The following is an 18,352-nucleotide window of genomic DNA, read 5'->3' as shown; positions in this document are numbered from 1 at the left end:
GATATCGTCAAAGTTCATTCTTGTTTTCTACCCCAATCTGGCTTGGTTCAGGTCTCTTGGGAGAGCATAACCCACTGTTCAGAACTGTGAATTTGTTTTTTTATGTTGGTATGCAGCAGATAAGGACTTGATGGAAAGACAGTTTAGGTAAATAAAGGTTGTTTATAGCGTTATGCACAGTCTAAGTGATTCTACAAAAGTATAGCTAAAAATATCTTTTTTCATCTTCCAGTGCTTTGTCTGATAAATGCACAACTGTGCACTTGTTGCTTATTCTTCAGCTTTTGAACCTTGGGGAAAAAAGTCCTATTTTCTTAAGAACTAGGAATGATGATTCCTCTATGATGAGTTAATTTTGTGTTCAATTTTGATTTTTTTTTTTTGAGGCTGTTTTCCTTTCAGATGTAGGAATGCTTGATAGAAGTCCCAGAATAGTTAAATATATGAAGGTGCTCGTGTAATGAACTGTGGTGCTGAAATATACAAAACCAAAATTTTTAATGGATGTAGATGAAGAGTGGAAGACGCTGCCAAATTTTCTATTTCAATCCCTTTTCTTTGACGATTTTCAATTTTTTGTTATAACTGCCACCTCTTTTATTCACTGTTGTGCATAAAGTTCCATCAGTACCAACATTTCAGAATTTGTTTTTGCTACTGAGCTCACCAAACTCCTGGAGTTTTAAACAATGCTGTTAATCTCAATCTTGTTTTTACTTCTTCATCAGTGAATGTTGGCAATGACTTTGGTAGATAATTTGTTGTATGAACAGAATACTTTAGCACTCTAGTGTAGAAACTAATTATGGTAGCTCAAGTGCTGTGTTTAACTTGGGGAATAAACTTAGATGTGTTTTGATAACTAATAACCAATTTTAGTTAATGTATTAACATTAGCGATGCTTAAATATAGGTAACTTGTGAAGTTTACATATTGGTAGTTGGAAAGCTTTGGAGAAGTACAGGACACATGACTAAAATAAGGAAACTTTAAAAAAAAAGAAAAAAAATAACTTCAGTACGAAAGAAATAAAATGTGGAATTTAATAGTAATAATTTAGTTAATTTCTCTCTGCTTCACTATGCCATAACTCAATTTTGTTCTACTTTAATTATATTACACTCTAGCCATAGTATTTTTACATATTTTAAGGACTAAACTGAAGTACGTTAGTTTGACTGTCCTGTGTAATATTCAACAGATACTATAACGTATTACAAGTATATTAGCATAGTTACTTGTTAGAAAATTTTTGTGTTTTAAAACAGAGTTGCAGCCTATGAGTAAATATGCCAAGTTCATATACTTAGTTAAAAAACGTAGTTAATCTTTTAACTGCTTGACCACATTTACTTATTCAAGCTCAAATTTCTGATAGCCAGTATCCCTCAGAGTGTGAGATAGTTTTATTATTTATTGGTCAGGAATTCCCCTTTGCAAGTGGCACGTGTTCTGAGTAGCAGTCCACCTATTGCTATTGATTAGTGCTTTAGTTCAAATGGTAAGACTTCCACAATGTAGTAGTAGTCTAGAGAGACAAGGAGAATGGGTTATGAAAGTGCTTTGAGGCACGCAGTCTTACAGTATGTACAAAAAACCCAAGCAAAATTAACATTCAACATGTAACCTTTAACTATAGGGTTAAAAAAAATGCAAACTTCCAAGATCTTAGCTTGCCATACTTTATAGTTTTTTCCTTATTTCTCAAGTGTAGATTTTTTTTTTCTCAAGCATTTAAAAATCCAAACTTTATCTTTAGCCTGAACTTTTGAAGATGTCTGTATTAAAGACAGAGAGGTTCTGTTTTTCTCGTTTTGGGAACTTGTTGGCATTTGGGGATAAGTATGTCATTGGATCAGACCAAAGGTCTTCTCTTTCTATATTCTATCTGTGACATGAGGCCGGGAGTATATTTTTAAAGAAAGACCCTGGGAAACAAAGCCATGATGGAGTTGGTCTTTGTGACTCACCTTCCCAGTTTGTGGTAGTCTGTAGTTTCTGAGATTTCTGAAGTTGGTTGTTTCATGCAGTTTACTGTGTTCAGTAACCACTGCTATGTTTAATCTTTCTGCCTGTTCATAGTCCACAGTTGTAAAGTAGATATTTCCTGAATTCCATTGTCTTTTTCTTGATCAGAAATGTTCTATGTGTGGATATATGTCCTATATTCTATTTGATAACATTAAATTTCATATACAGTTTCTACATTAGCAACAGCAGTGAATAAGACTGTTAATAAACTTCTTGTCTTTACTGCATGAGGCGATCATACTGGAGGATGAAATGAATGTTTTGGAAAGCACAAGTATTTAAATGTTTTTGTAGTTGGCTGTTGACATGTACTGAAGGCTATGATACAGACAAATCATCTCCTGCATAAACAGTGTTTATCAAGTTTTTTACTACCACAGGTGTACTGGGTTTTACAGTCAGTGCCCTGTGATGAGTTTTTAACCTTTTTTCCTCCTTTCCAAGAAATAAGAGGTGAAAGCAACTTTTTAGTGTATTCTCTGTGCAAAATCTTTTCCCATAGCCAAATAATTATGTTTCTATATTGAGAGATTGCATGAAGAAGGAATTTTTGAGGCAACTTATGGTGTGAGGAAGGAATGTTTGCTGCAGTAACTATTAATTTGTAGAGTAAATATTCATTATTGTGAAGGAAAATTATGCATCTAAAATAAAAGCTTCATATATTTTCAAAATTATATTTTTCCAACTCTTGTGTTTGGCCTCAGAGCACTTTTGGTCATATTCATGCATATTGTGAACTTAAATTGTACACAGAGAAATAACAACTATTCCTGAAAAACCTGTTTTAAGGAGATGTCATCCTAAGGAGTTATCAGCAGGAAAGTTATTTGCTGTTTTCCACGAGTTATGCTGAACTTTGATGGTTCCCCCTTAACCACCCCCCCCCCAAAAAAAAACCAAAAAAAACCCCTGCCTGTGAGCATTGAGTCTTTATAGCTTGAGCAATTGAATGCCACAGACTTATGATGGTATAACTGGCATGTGCTGCCCTTTGTTCTGTTGCTCATATATGTAGCTTTTGGTTCCTGTGTTTCATAAAATAGGAGCTTCTAATTAAGAATGGCAGGGACCGAAGTTACAGAGATGATTGCCACTTACAGACTTTGTCAACTCTTAAGCATTTAATTTCAACAACTCGATTTATGCTAAATAAAAGGAACTGTGCAACAGGAATGCGGTGAGGACTTATGCGTCAAGTATGTTTAGATTATAGTGTCCCATTAGACATGAGAATAACACTTTTGAATGACACTTGTAGTGACAGGGTTTTGTGAAGAATTAGAAAACAAAATGGAAACTGTAATTTTTTTTTTTTTTCTTGGTGGGGAGCTAAAGAGAGCTTGCATCAGTGCAGTGGCTGTTAACAGATTCCCCCAACCCCCCATCCCCAAGAAAGTTTGAATTGAATATAATGAATACTCATGGTTCAGTCTCTGTTTAATCAAATGCTTTATGGAACCTTGGGGTTTCTCTTTACTATATGTTTAAGGCTGTAATTGATTAATAAGCAGATTAATATCAAGCAATGTATTTTAGTCATACTGGTCTCATTTATGATGATGGCTTTTCCACTGTAGAAATTACAGCATTATGCTCTGCAGAACATTTTTATTTTTGTCAGAAAGTGTTACTGGCAAGAGTCTGTTTCTGAAAAAAGACAATGTTATTCTCTTAGTATCTTGCTCTTGACTTACCTTTTAGCTTTGTGGCCACTGGTTATGCTGATAGACTTTGTTAGAGAATGATGCTGGTGCTTTAACAGTAGTTGAATTCCACTTTCAGTGGCTCTGAACAAGTCATCATATCATTAAACTCAACTTTACACATTTTAAGTCTAATGGTATGACATGTAATTAACAAAATCTGCAAACTTAATTACACATCATGTCATTAAACTTAAGTTTGCAGATTTTGTTAATTACATGTCATACCATTAGACTTAAACTTGCAGATCTGTTGTGTATGTGAATGAAAAGAGTTGTTCAAATTGGACATTTGAGCTGTTAGAAGTAGGAAAGAGAGGTTGAGGAAGGAAGTGTCCTATATTATTTTTGGATAAATATCTTTAGAAATATCCTTCTGTCTCTTGCTGAGAAAAACTTTTAAGAGTTATTTCAACTAGCAAGTTTGTAGAGGTTCTGAAAAACAAAGCTCAGAGGTGTGAACTGCCACCTTTTTCACTGCGCTAGTTCAAAATCACTTTATTTTAAACGTCCAAGTCATTTAAAAATTTTGCTTTTTGAGAGATGAGTGGTATACAAATCTTTTGAGACTTCAGGAATATTTTACAAGTTATTTGAAGCAAAGAAAAAAATTGCATTAAAAGCGAATGACCAATTGCTGGTAAACATTGCTCGTAGGAACTTGGAAATACAATATTTTTCAAATTGTCAGCATTTCTTAATATAAAGGCTGAAAATATATCTGTTTTTTAATAAAACTACGAATATACACTTTTTAACTTTAAAGAGTCTAAATTATCATTTGACTTCTGACAGTGCTTACAGGGACTGAAGAAGGTATGGTTCATTTCATTTACCTCATTGATTTATTTGTCCTGAACTTCTCAACAGTTTTCTTGTCAGTGTTTCTGCTATGTACAGCAACAAGGCACATACTGCATACGAAGCAGTGAAGCTTCTTGGAAAATGACCAGTGAAACATTATGCAGGATTTTTTTGAAAAGAGACCTCAACCATTTTTAGACCTTCGTGTTCTTATTTGTGCAATATTCAAAGGCATGTAGAGGTGATAAATAACCTGCACATTGCCACAGTCTGCTATTTATACTAGTGAAGTTTTTTTGTTTGTTTGTTTTTTTGAGAAGAGATTGCAGTACAAAAAGTACATTTGAATGAGTCTATTTTATCTAAGGCAGGAAATCAAAATCAATGTTATCTTTATTAATAACTGAACAATGTTGTTTGAATTTCTTCCTCTTTCTTAAAGGCTGATGTATAACACTTTGGGGTAAATCTTGCTTTAAAGAGAGACTGGCTTCATTTTATGAATTTTGCCAGTTCAGTTTTCATCATACAAAGTATACTTCTGCCAATAAATAATAATTAGCCTTGTCATGGTTACTTGTCTTACTGCCGAAAACTTACTTGGCATTTACATAGCACTAGGAATGCTTTTCACCTGTTGCCCTCAAATATCCCCCATTTTTCTGATTATTCTTGGATGCTTTAGTGCATAATTCTGTATCTTTGCATACATTATTATATTTGGAAATCTACTTTTTAGCTTAAACGTTTTATTGAGGATAACATGAGTTACTACTTATCAGTATATCTCTTTCTTACAATAACTATTAAGTGTAGATAGCTTTAAAAATAAAGTTGTTGTGAAAGAGTTGTATACACAAACTGCTTTAAAGATCTGAACTGTTCTTAAAAAAAATGATATTATGCAGTACAATATTTCTTTAAGCTTACACTTCAGCAGAAATTGGAAAACTTCTTAAAAGGGGAACATTAGCTAGGAATGCATGTAGATTAGAGAAGCAATTTATTCAGATAATGCAGAAATGATTAAAGGAACTAGAGATGCATTTCTTAACCAGTCACACACATAGTTTTGTTATATACTGGCCCGCAGTCCTTTTACTAGTAACTTTAGGATTCCCTAAAGCCTAACTCAAATCCAAGCTTTAGTTAAAAATTTCTTGGACTTTATTCTATGGAAAAGTTAATATGTCAAAGTCATTCTGTGTGAAAACCACGCAAAAGACAAACAGATCTTGGAGTACCATTTGTGCACTTATCTGAGCTTTTGACAGTTTTAAAATATTGTTTTTTGGTGATTAATAAAAACATTTTATCACTTTCAGAATATCTTCTAGTTTAATAACTTTCTTTTCTCATTTCTCATTATTAATCTGTCTTGCATTGATTTTTGGAACTTTTAATGAATTCAGATTACTTAGCTTGAGTATAAATGGCATGGGAAATATAATTTCAGCATCACTGTAATTCTCTTACTATTTGCAGGGTTTTTTTAGAATGTTGTTTGTGTTTGTAATACATTATGTTAAGCCCGTCACTCTTTACAACTTTTCTTCAGGTTTCCTGTAGAGAAGTACTTTGGGATCTACCAAGGAAAGATTATTGTGTAAAGAGCTTCGGTTGAGAAATAAATAGGCTTTTTCATAAACTTTGCTTATCACTTTCCATTATCTTATGTAGTTCTGAATAGCTGAAATCTGGCTACGTAAAAGCACGTTCTCCCCACCTTCTATAAATGGCACAAGTTAGAGCCTTGTGCAAGCTAAAGTTGTACTTCAGATCCTGGTATGTGTATTTTATGAAATTTTGCTCTTTGTTCTGTCAAAGTTTATTCTTCTGGGGAGAAAATAGAATTAGAATGTAGAATTACTCTCATAAGTGGATGAATATTACCTAGAATATGTTTGAAAGTGTTCTTTGCACATATCCAAAAGGCTTTCCTATGTCTAGTAGACGGTAATCTTTGGATATTGAATAGGAGTAGTAGCTTTCTGATATTTAATTTTTGATGAAATAGGAGGAGATCTTTCCAGAGCCTGACCAAAGTATTCATCTAGAATTTAGTTTTTTCCTTCTTGTTCCTCATCCTGTGCATTGGGAGAAGAGAAGACTTCAGAAATCTGGAAGTGAATGTTCTGTTTTATAAAACTCAGTGCATCTGAAACTAAGCAATAGTCAGGATGTTTGGGAGCAGAGCAAAGAAAGATACATACTATTGCATAGACTTGTCCTCTTTGAGCATTGTCATTTGGACACTGCTGGCTGAATATTGACCAGTTCAGATGTCACTGGGCTTTTGTTGTTTGTTTGTTAGAATAAATTGGAGAAGACTTTAGAAAATGTTCTGCAGTAAAAGAATTTTTAAAAGCTTAGTCTAGAGTATTACTTCAAAAAGTTACTAATTTTGAAAAACTAAGGCATACTGATTTTCAGAGAGAATATCTTGGGGTTTTTTTAGATTTAGATAAAGCTAGATTTTAATTTGAGAGAAGTGTAATAAAATAGCTGAAGTAGAAGACAAACATTCAAACTAGAGTGGAGAGAATTAGCTATTAGAAAAAGATACAAGGGAAGTGATGGAAACAGTTCTTGATGTATTGATTTTAACTTTTTCCAGCCTTCCTGTAAAACATGCTCCTAGAGTATGACTCTATTACTGGAAAAAGTGAAAAGTATATTCTTAGCTTTGGTCAGAGAACCAGACTTTGCCAGTTTTGCTAATTGCATTGAAAAGTTAGATGAATGTGTGTTACCTGATGTGTCTGTAAAGCTGGAGGGTGGTTGTTCTTGACTTCTTAAAATCAAGTCCATTTTATTCGGTGTTTTCAATCTTGAGTGAGTTGGCTTGGATTAGGCAGAGTGAGTTAATAAATTACATTCTTCATGTATGATTTAGGCATACCCTTAGCAAAACTTACTGTGGTCAATTCAGTCATAAATGAGTGAAATATTTTAATGCAGAAAATCAGATTAGGTCTAAAGGAACTTCAACTCTGGTTTATATTCTGTAGTTACAGCTGAGTGATAATTGCGGATTTCTCTATTCTAGTCCCTCTGGAAAATCACAATCACAAGCTTTCTTACAAGACAAGGTGTTTGGAGGATTTAAAATAAATGTTTTCTATTGCTTTTTTTTTTTCTTCTTCATTGCTTCTATTTTTTAGCAAGTACAAATAAAATTAAGTAGTCTTGTATTCATTTTTTGGGGGGAAGGGGGGTCATCTGCTTGTTTCAAACCCTTCACATCTTTGGGATCAGCTCTCACCCCATGAATTTGAACCCTAATAATTATGTATTTTTCTCTACTAGTTGCAGTTGTTCTTTGAAACATAGGAAGATATTAAAAAGCTCCTCTAACATAATATGAGAAGCTGAAGAGCTCACATGCTGATTTGCATGTTTTATGGCCAGAAATAAACAAAAGGAAGTTTTAACACTTGCTGCTCTCATACCTAAATGTTTTCCAATTTCCAGTATTGGTTAATGTATTAATACGTGTATAGTTTACTGACAGTGTTTGACAGTGTTCTTCAGCTCTTTACCCTTCCTGATGTTTCCTCCACTAATGTAGTTACAGGCAGCAGTTGTGTTGCCTTTTAACTTCTGTTCCACCAAACTAAAGTTAATTTTTTTTCTAGACTCTGCTTCAGAGAAACTCTTTCCATCCAGCTGGCTAGCTCTTTACTGCTTGGGTTCCTTTTTTCTTGAAATTTTCAGGAATTCTGTACAGTATTCCAAATAAGGTCTTTCTAGTGCTTTGTACAGTGATGCTAATACTTCCCTGTTGCTGCTAGCATCATTTTGTCTCGCTCTTTTCCTCCCTGTTGGCTGCATTGTGGTTTATCTATTGGCCTTTCCTTTTACGTGGATGAGCCCCCAGTTCCTCATACCCTTTTTTTGTACTTAGGCCTTAAAGTATGAGGTAGTGGATTTGTGCTGCTACATGCCATCTGATTTTTGTGATGCCAGTCCTCTAGCTCCTCCATTTTCTCCAATAAGATAGTATGATATTTTTTAGCATTAATGATTGTTCCTAAGTTTGTATTATTAAGATTGCATTGATACTTTTTGTGTCTGGGTCCTTAGTGAAAACATAGTCCTTAAATTTTCCTTTAGGAGCTCTGCTAGTAACTTTATTCCAACTTCCATCATTCCTCTTTCAAAAAAAAATATCTGGTTTACTCTGTTGTTGTTGTTTAAACATACTTTACAGTTCTTGTGTTAGCCCTTCTTACATAACATTATATGAGATACTCCACTGAAAGAGAGATGGAAATGATTTACTGTGTTTTATCTTGTCTAGAAAAGAAGCTAGTGCAGAAGGCTCTTGGGTTAGTCTTGAACAGTTCGTCCTTCATGAAACTATATAACATTTTAGATCATGTTCCTCCATTGGTCTCTTCAGAATTTGTTCTAAAACAATTCTTGAATTTTATTTAGATCAGACTAAGAGGTGGCTAATTTAAAAATTATTTCATATTTATAATTGAAAGTGTTTTCTTAACAAAAAACCCCCATCTAAATCAGTAAACTCTTCAAATACAGTCTGCATATGTCTTTCAGCCAATGGTAATGACAACAAGAAATTCAAAGGTGATGATAAAATGGATGGGGCTCCTTCTCGTGTCCTTCATATCAGGAAACTGCCTGGGGAAGTGACAGAAACGGAAGTTATTGCTTTAGGTTTACCTTTTGGCAAGGTAACCAACATCCTGATGCTGAAAGGAAAAAATCAGGTAATTTGTTGCTTTCCTTTTTTTTAAATGGTTACTATCTAATTTCAGAATACACTGTTACAGTGCTTTTGCAATGAATCGTATGATGATAAGTACTTTAAAAAAAAGAAAAGAAAAAAAAACCTTTGTTCCTTTTGCTTTAAACTTTTTATTATCTTATTCTGTTTTTAGTAAATTTTGTTAGGGAATAGTGGAGGGTTAACAACTACATAAGACAAAAAGTGACTTGTAAGGTAAATATTTAGACCTGCATCTTCACAGATGAATTATGGAGACAAAGCATTTTAGAAGACATCATTCTCCACATGCCAAGTTTATTTGCTAAAGATTGATATTTGGCTAAGTTTGTTATCAAACCTCTTTATAAGTGTTTTTTATATGTTTCTAATACAAAAATTAACCAATGTGTAAATGCTAAAAATTACTTGTTCGATTTTTATTTCATAGGCTTTTCTGGAACTGGCAACGGAAGAAGCAGCTATCACTATGGTTAATTACTATTCTGCTGTGACACCTCATCTTCGTAACCAACCTATCTATATCCAATATTCTAATCATAAAGAACTAAAGACCGATAATACACTAAACCAGGTATATTCACTGTTATATAGTATTACAAATGTGGGCAGTAGGAAATGAAACATAGCATGTGTTCCTGGGTAACGTAGTATGCTTGAATTGTCTGGTTTGTCCACATCAGACGTTACTGTAGTTTTATCTATGGTCATTCAGTTTTGTGATATTGAAAGAAACTTGCTTTCTGTGTGATCTTTCCATTATGATGAATTTTCCTAATGTATTTTCTTAACATAAAAATTCTGAGGAGTTTTTAATTTCTGTTTTTTTATAAAATAAATTTTAATCTTGATTTAGAAACTACAGGATGAAAAATAACTTTTTATTTCTGACACCTGAGATTCTAATATGAATTTGAATTTCCCTAGTGCTAATGGCTAATGCCAGTGCCTACATTTCCGTGCTTTGAATGATTATGGTAACCTCAGCTCATGTGATTTGCTGTTCCTGAAGGATACGTTAATGATCACTGTAGAGACAAATGTATTTAATTAGTTTGTTCTTGCCTCTGCAGAAGCTATTTCAAAATAAAGATAAATTAGGGTGTGTGTGTGTGTGTATACGTTTATTTCAGTAGAACAGGAACATTTGCAAAAATAATGCCTTTGCAAAAAAGATTTTCCTAATGTGGTAGCTGTTTTGTATGAAGTGGGGGCAGGGGGAAGGGGAAAGAGGCATCAACTCACCATGAGTCAGATGTTTGTTTTAAGATGAATTTCTTGCTTTTTCTTTTTGATGTTGCAAAATACAGTGTATGTACCGAGTTAGTTTTTGTTGTTGTTGTCCTATCTGAGATAAGGTATGTAAATGGTAAATTTATAGTTATTATCTTTAAAAACAATTTCAGGGTAATCTCCTGTTGAAAGAAATCTTGGTCCAGATGAAGTAGGATGTTGACTTTTTTTTTCCTTTAGTCTTTCTAAGCATTCCAGTTCCTTACACTCTTCTAATAGTCTTATGTCTGCAAAAGGTACTCTTCAAAAATGATGACATTTTTTCAAAAAATGTCATCGTTCTAAAGAAAAACAGATGCTTTAATTGACTTTTGAAAAAAGAGCAAGGAGAATGAATTCCTTCAGTACAGCTATATTTAGTGGATGGAAGTACTGCCTTAAGAAGTAAAAATTCCTTGTCTTATATTGTCCTCTGGCTTCTATGGTGATACAGGTTTTTACTTCACAGAGCCATCTTTTCCACACATGGGATGTGCTGGCTTTTCAGCAACTTCTGTGCTACTGTAAGCATTGATACCCGGTTTTAGCAGTCATATCCCTAGTCTTTCCAGTCTCTGTATTTCTTTAAATTAGGATTAAAGAATGTGAGTAGGTACTTGGCAGTAGTTGTTCTGTAACTAATATCTCAGGAGGCATTCCATAAAACAAAAGACAGTTGGGTATTCTTGTTTCTGTAGGGAACAATTAAGGTGGTGCAGGTAATGCTTTCAATCTGCTTTTTTGACATATTCAGAACTACAGCTTTTAATCTGTACTTGAAAGCTTTTTCTTCCAGCCCTCTTCACTTTAAAATTGTCCTTTCCTGCTTGTTCATCAAAGAAGATACGAAGAAGTGAGGACGTTAGTACACGGGACTAGAAAGATAGGATTAACGATTGGAGAAAAGTACAAGTGTTTTAGCTTATACGGAGGACAGAAAAACCTCTGTTTAACCAATGAGCACTTTAAATATCCAAGCTTTTTAGAAAATGAAAGTAAGAAAAGATCCATTAAGCTATAGTACTCTGAATTTCTGAATAAAATTAACTTGTGAGAGTGTTACTTTTTCTAATTATTTTTAATCATGTAATTAGAATGATTTGGGTCTGGATAAACACGTCTAAAATGGGCCATTTAAGTTTTCATGTCACCTTTATAGTTCTGTGAAAATCCTTTTCCTGTGAGACATGAAAACCCAAGAAAAAAAAAGAACATTTAAGCTCAGATTTAAAACAAAGATCTCTTACCTTGTGTTGTGCAGTAGTATCTGGACTCGGTTAGATAATTTGAGAATAGAATGACCTCCATAACTGTAATTGTCTTTAATCATCAACCTGTCAAAAATGCATGGTTTTAGTCTTTCTGCATAGGTATTACAACATTTATAAAAAAATAAAAAAAAGTAATACTTCCTGAATGATGTAACTGATCTTCTTCAATTTATTTCAATTTTGAAAAAATACATATTTAAGTGTCTTCAAGAGCAAGATATTTATATACAAATATTGAATGGTAGTTTGAACTTTTTTTTTTCCAAAACATCCACTTTGTAGTAATTTTTATCGCTTTTACCCTTATCTGCAAATGCTTATTTCTGCACGTACCTTCACTCAGTCATGAGTTTGATTTAACTTTGTTGGAATACAATATGAGATATAAGTATACATAAATAGTGCCAAGAAGGGTCATTTATTATGACTTCAAGTTCTGGATTTTTTAGGTTGTACAGTATAAATTTCTCCAATCACTTTAAGGCATGAGTTTTAACAGGTATGTGCTGCTTTTGTGCTTACAGAAGGAGTAGGAAATAATTATGTGACTCAGCCAACTATCTGGCTAGCTTGAAAATTGTGTGTTTTATACTTTAGGAAAAAGGAAGCTGTTATTATCAAAAGGTGCTTTTGCAGAGTTGTTATAATTAATGTTTAACATAGAGGCAAATTTTGTTTTCCCAACTAGTGTTCACCAGGTCTTTTTTTTCTTATTTTCCTTATTCATTGATTCGTATCAGTATGAGGAGTATCATGTAAGTTGTAAGACATGAAATTGTATAGTAGCTCTAATACCTTTAAAATATGCAGTATGCGTTAATCTGGTGGTTATTTTCACCTGGCATGCTCACTTGTCTCCTTGTGTATTGTTTTACTTCGTAAGGCTGCTGTAACAAGTATCAAGTGGAAAGCCTTTTTGCTGTGTCCCTCCCACCAAAATCTGATCTTTCTAAAACTCTCTCAGTTTTGGCAGTAGCAGTAGTTATGTAGATGTGTGTTCTTGTGACATCATCATGTGGTTACCTTTGAATTTTTAAAACCCTGCTTGTGTGATTATTTTTTTTGTGTGTGTGTGTTTTTTGGTTTTTTTTTTTTTTTTTTTTTAACACATGAAGAGGATTTTGTTTTTCTTTTTGATAAAGGGAGGTGGATAACAGACACAAAGTTGTTCACTGATCTGTGGATACTACTTTCTGACCCTGGTCAGTCTTGTGTATTACTTCATTATGTTACAACTGAGAAATCAGGAGGTATTAGCTTAGCATTGTCCTTCCCCTTGGAGCCTTCTGCCTAATTAAAGTGGCAGTGAAATGCTAAAATGTAACTAATATGAACTCTGGAAAAACAGGATAAAAATTTTTGGTTTCAGTAGGGTTTTGCGGGGGAGGGAATCTGTAAAGATTCTTTTGAAGTCCACAAAATCCTCACTTCTTAACCTTACTGGTAGAACAATAAACTTGCTACTAGGAGGACTGATATTGGCACTATTTGAAGCCCCTTCTTACTGTCCCATGAGGATTAATTGACGTTTTCATTTTTATTGTCTCCTCTCACAGTCGGACTGCATTGCACTTCTGTTGTGTTATGTCTGTAGCTATGATTTTTTTTTAAATAAGTAGACTTTTTTATGTTTCTGAAGATAACTATATGAATATTTCTAACTAATTTCTAGCTATCATCTTGAAATTGCTTTAAAAAAAAAAATTAAATATGCCTTTGTTTGTTTTCCTTCAGCGGGCCCAAGCTGTTCTTCAGGCAGTGACAGCAGTACAGACAACAAATGCTCCCATGAGCGGGACCACAGTTAGTGAGAGTGCAGTGACTCCAGCTCAGAGTCCAGTACTTAGAATAATTATTGACAACATGTACTATCCTGTAACCCTGGATGTTCTTCACCAGGTAAGCCAAATTTCTTTTTAACTTGAATTGTGATTGACCTTAACTTGTGTGTAAAACTTTATGATGTTTTTTGACAGATATTCTCTAAGTTTGGTGCTGTATTGAAGATAATCACATTCACAAAGAATAATCAGTTTCAAGCTTTACTACAGTATGGTGATCCAGTAAATGCACAGCAAGCAAAACTAGTAAGTATAACTCTTTTAAGACTGAGCCTATACTGTACTCTAAGCATTTGGTAAATGCTACTGTGATGAAGTGCTGACTATCATACTTTTTTCACAGCTTGTGTGAAAGCGTATATATATTATTTATTTTTTTAGAGATTAACAGAAACTGGTGATATTAAATAATATGGCAATTTTGCACTTAACTCAGTGTTTTTGTAGGTAGTATGTCTAAAGAATTGTATACATATGTAATTATTTAAAAAAAAACTCTTAATAGACTTCTCAGAGATGAAATACTGTATAATAGTGCAGTAGTGAAGATGATAGAAGTAGAAATGTAGGACATGTAACCAATTCACTGTAAGCAGCAAACTTAACCCAGTTGGCTAATGATTGGTAGATACTTTCTAAGCATCAAAACAGATGTGATTTTTAGAGTGGGTATAGGCATGTGAAAGTACTTAGATTAGTATGATAAAAAAACAAGAAGTGCCAAGAAGGGAGAGCACAAACTTATTCATGTGACCAGCGTACAATGAAGTTGTGCATCAGTGCTGGATGAGAGGAGGATCTTGGTTTCAGTTTGTAGGAAACACCCCTATGCTGGGGAGGATAGGATAGGCAAAACTAGGTAACTGGTTTATTCACTGTAGCAAGAGAGAGCCTAAGGAACAATGATGTCTAGATGACATGCTGTTGCTCTTTGTCCAGATGTTTTAAATGGATTGAATGGAATATGTTTACCTCATGGCAGTGTGAAATATGTGCCTGTAAGAGTCTTCACGATGTGAACCAAAGGGGAAGGCTAGACTTTTTTCCAGAGATGCACAGGATCTATTTATATTTTTAAACTACTGCATGCAGTCTGGGTTTGTGCAAGGCTGATTAAAATTGATGTGCTGGTTAAGTGCTGCTTGGCAGGATAGAAGGTGGTTATCATGCATAGATGACAGACTAGCTGAGAACTTCAGGAAAAAGTGAAAAGCTCACACCTCAGATTAAGTTGGCAATGGATATTTATCAGAAGAAAGAAAAAGTAGGCTTAGTTTTCTGTTGTGGTTTTTTTTTTAAGGAATGATCATGTTGATGTAAAGATCTTCATTAAAAGGTTCAGGATGATAATTTTTATCCTCACCACCAAATGAAGCACTGAGTGTTGATTAAAAGTGTACAAGGTGGCTAAGAATCACAAAAATTAAGAGACATTTTCAAAAAGAAGAGAGTAAGTTTTCTTACTGCTGAGGAAAAATAACATTAGCCAAGGACAAGAAGATTTGCTACTTGGTTTATTCTGTAAGATGATCTTTGTGAAAAATAGTCTGAAAATGCTTGTAAATTTAGAGCGCCGCTTAAATTACGGATAGCCTTTTCACATAAATATAATGCTAAATACTGGGTGGTGTCTTAGAGTTGAGGGATGTGCAACTATGATGCTGTAATAAATGTGTGGATGGAATACACCTCTCCTGTTTTCAAATATATTTAAAATAGTGATATAGAAACTTGATTTTTAACCTACAATAGCTGCAAGAATTGCTGCCACTCATTTAGATTCCTGTTTGACATGCCTGAGGAACAGCTGGACCCATAGATATTTGTTTAAGAATGTTATAATTCACCCTTGGTTCATGTTTGGAAAGCTATTTTTCAGTAATAGATGTTAATGCTGCTTTAAAAGAAGAGCATTTTTGTTGCAAATTGTGACAACAAGTGATAAATATTTTTGACTTTATTTTTTGAGTCTTGCTTATGTTGTTGGAAGATTTAATGGAAAGATGGTGTCTGAAGTGGAAGGTAGTTATTGGAAAACTATCAGTATAATTCTAAAGAACTGACAAAATAAGAAAGGATGAGGTATATAGAAGTATGAAAGGAACTGAACAGTCTCTTACTATAGTTGATTTCTGACAAACTTGTGGGATACTACGTTGGTCATAATTTGAAAAAAAGCATGTTTTGATTAGAGTTCATTAGATGGTAGCTTACGTGTGAACGACTAAACTTCATTGAATAACAGTGACTGCTGCATGTAAAATTGTTGTCAGAGTTATCTTGAAGCCTACCTAAGTGACAAATTAAACAGTCTTGTTTAAAGTTTCTCATTTTAATTAGTCCCTGCATTTAACAAAATGTTAAGAGTAGTACCAACTGCAGGTATTAAAGAATGCTGTATTTGATGGAAGGTTTGATTTCCACCTCTCCCCCCCCTCCCCCCCCCCCCCTTACAGCCTTGAGCTAAATAGAGTAAAATAAGTACAGTTTTTAGGGTTAAGTTACTGTGGTAAAAACAAGAAGTGCCACCTAAACAAAAATACCTAAAGGGAGACAAAAGGGAAAGAAACAAAGTCAGACAATGAGGAAAAACACCCTCCAATTTAAACACATTTGAAATGCAATAGAAGCCCAAGGACACAGTGACTGTACTTAAGTTGCATGGCGTTCAAAATTAAAAGCATGGCGAAAGAATAAAGAAGTTTGCAATTTGTTTTCCGTCAGTTGTTACTATAGAAGATAATGGGGAAATTTAATTTTCCACTGGCACTCTTCACAGGAAATCAGAATGTGGCCTTAATAGAAATTGAAGACTTATTAAGGAAGTTAAAGAACAATTTGAAAAACTCAAGTGATGTAAGTACCAAGGAGAGATGCTATTCATTTGAAGGTTCTGAGAAAACAGTGACACTGACAAGAATGTACAATATGAAGCCTCTAGCACTATGGGACTACTTTTTCTATCTGAATGAGGAAGTAGTGAAAAAACTGCATTCCTGCTCCACTTGCTCTCTGAGAAACTCATTTCCTGTAAGAGTAGATTATGGCTACACTGATGCAGTTTCATCACCACCTTCAGATTGGATCATTATAGTTCATCGTATGTGCAACCAAAGATGAAGACTGCAAACTTCAGGTTCTGTACAATGCAGCAGCCTGGCCATGGGTTGGAAGAAGCACTGAGAATGTGCAACACTAGAGCACTTTAAACTATTGTGCTTCTTCCAAAAAAGCCGAAGATGGTGTCCTGGAGATCTTTGTACGCATAAAGAGATTTTCTAAGCAGCAAAAATAGCTCAGTTTCATAGTAAATGATCAATACCTTCAACAGAAGCAGCAGTCTTGAATATTTTAATACTACTCATGTGATATACCATAAAAAGATTGGAGTGCCAGCATTTCTGTCCGAACAGTTGGCTAATTTAAGGTGTCGTCTTTGTGTAAATGCATCAAAAGTATTCTGCCAAATCTTGGGTATTGACAAAGTTATTAATACCTTGTCTCTGGAGGGTAAACAGAGAATTGGAGCATGCGGCGCATGACAGTCATCTTGACCCAATATAGGTTAAAAATACCACAGATCTAACTGACAGTTTCTGTCATAGTTGATCATTTGGTCTTTACTTGGCCCCTAGGTTATTCAGACTACCTATGATTTGTTTCTACACAGAGATCCTGTTGAAGTCTGACTTCACATTCAAGAGAACTTCTTTCGTGATTTGAGTGACAGCATCAGGGTGGCTCTGCACTGGTAGTAGTCTGCCAAAGAACTTTGCTAGATTTCTTAGTAATAAAATCTGTAATATCAACCTCTGGTAGTCATTCCCAGCATGGAAAGCAAGGAGGAGTCCACATAAAGTATTCAACTTCAGAGCAATTATCCATGATTTAATGCACTAAAGGATTTTCAGGCGTTTTGAATCCTAAAGAGCAAAATTTGTTGAACAGAAATAGTAAGTAACATTCAGATAAACAGAAGAGTGCTGAATTGTGTCCATTATATCAGAAAGCCCAGCAAGTGCAGCAGCAGTGTTTGTGTTCTGGATTTTCCAGTTTTGTAGAGAAGAACATGATGGGCAACTGGTTCTTCAATCAAGGAATAACAATTTATCAATCTATTTTTGTTAATGGAATGGGTTTTACATACACTGTTTAGCCATAGATACTTCTCATATCCAAGACACTTGTCTCAAAAGAAGCAGGTTTCATTCAAATGCTTGTCTGTATGCTCATTCACACCACAAGTATTTACCAACACTGCAGATAGAGACCTTTATCAGAAGTATTCATAAGATGCACCTGGGCCACATCTCTACCAAGAGACACTGACTATATGACCTTCAGTTTCTTTGAGCTACTTACCTGAGCTTCAATACAATTTGCTACTGGTACTCCTTTTCTCATTTTTCTTCCTGTCCTCCCCCTGCCCCACCCTGCCCCTTGAGTGCTCTAGGTTATCATGTCATCTCCTTCTGAGAATCTTGTTCCTAGTTTCTCCTGCTTTGTGTATTTTGGGGGAAGGGAGCAGGGGCTTATTTTCTCTCTTCCTTATGAGTTACAGAAGGCAGATGGTTTTGTTGTTACCCCTCTGTGCCTTTTTTCTTTCCAGTCTAATTTGATCATTCTCTGTCAGACCTTGGCAAGTGTTCTCAAACTATCCTCATCCTGCAGTA

General features: G+C 34.4%; 1 protein-coding gene across 5 annotated transcripts in view; it reads left to right on the top strand.

The window, feature by feature from the left end:
- Positions 1-18,352, top strand: part of PTBP2 (polypyrimidine tract binding protein 2) — a 57,981-nt gene that overhangs the window by 18,715 nt on the left and 20,914 nt on the right. For all 5 annotated transcript variants that reach the window (XM_067300882.1, XM_067300880.1, XM_067300879.1 and 2 more), the window contains 4 exons: positions 9,106-9,278; positions 9,726-9,869; positions 13,573-13,737; positions 13,815-13,925. In XM_067300882.1, the coding sequence (XP_067156983.1) occupies positions 9,106-9,278; positions 9,726-9,869; positions 13,573-13,737; positions 13,815-13,925 (593 nt within the window). The remainder of the gene's footprint in view (positions 1-9,105; positions 9,279-9,725; positions 9,870-13,572; positions 13,738-13,814; positions 13,926-18,352) is intronic.

This window comes from Apteryx mantelli, chromosome 8 (assembly GCF_036417845.1).
Source record: "Apteryx mantelli isolate bAptMan1 chromosome 8, bAptMan1.hap1, whole genome shotgun sequence".
Classification (NCBI taxonomy): domain Eukaryota; kingdom Metazoa; phylum Chordata; class Aves; order Apterygiformes; family Apterygidae; genus Apteryx; species Apteryx mantelli.
Note: the sequence above shows the minus strand (reverse complement) of the source record. Positions and strands in the feature narration are given on the sequence as shown.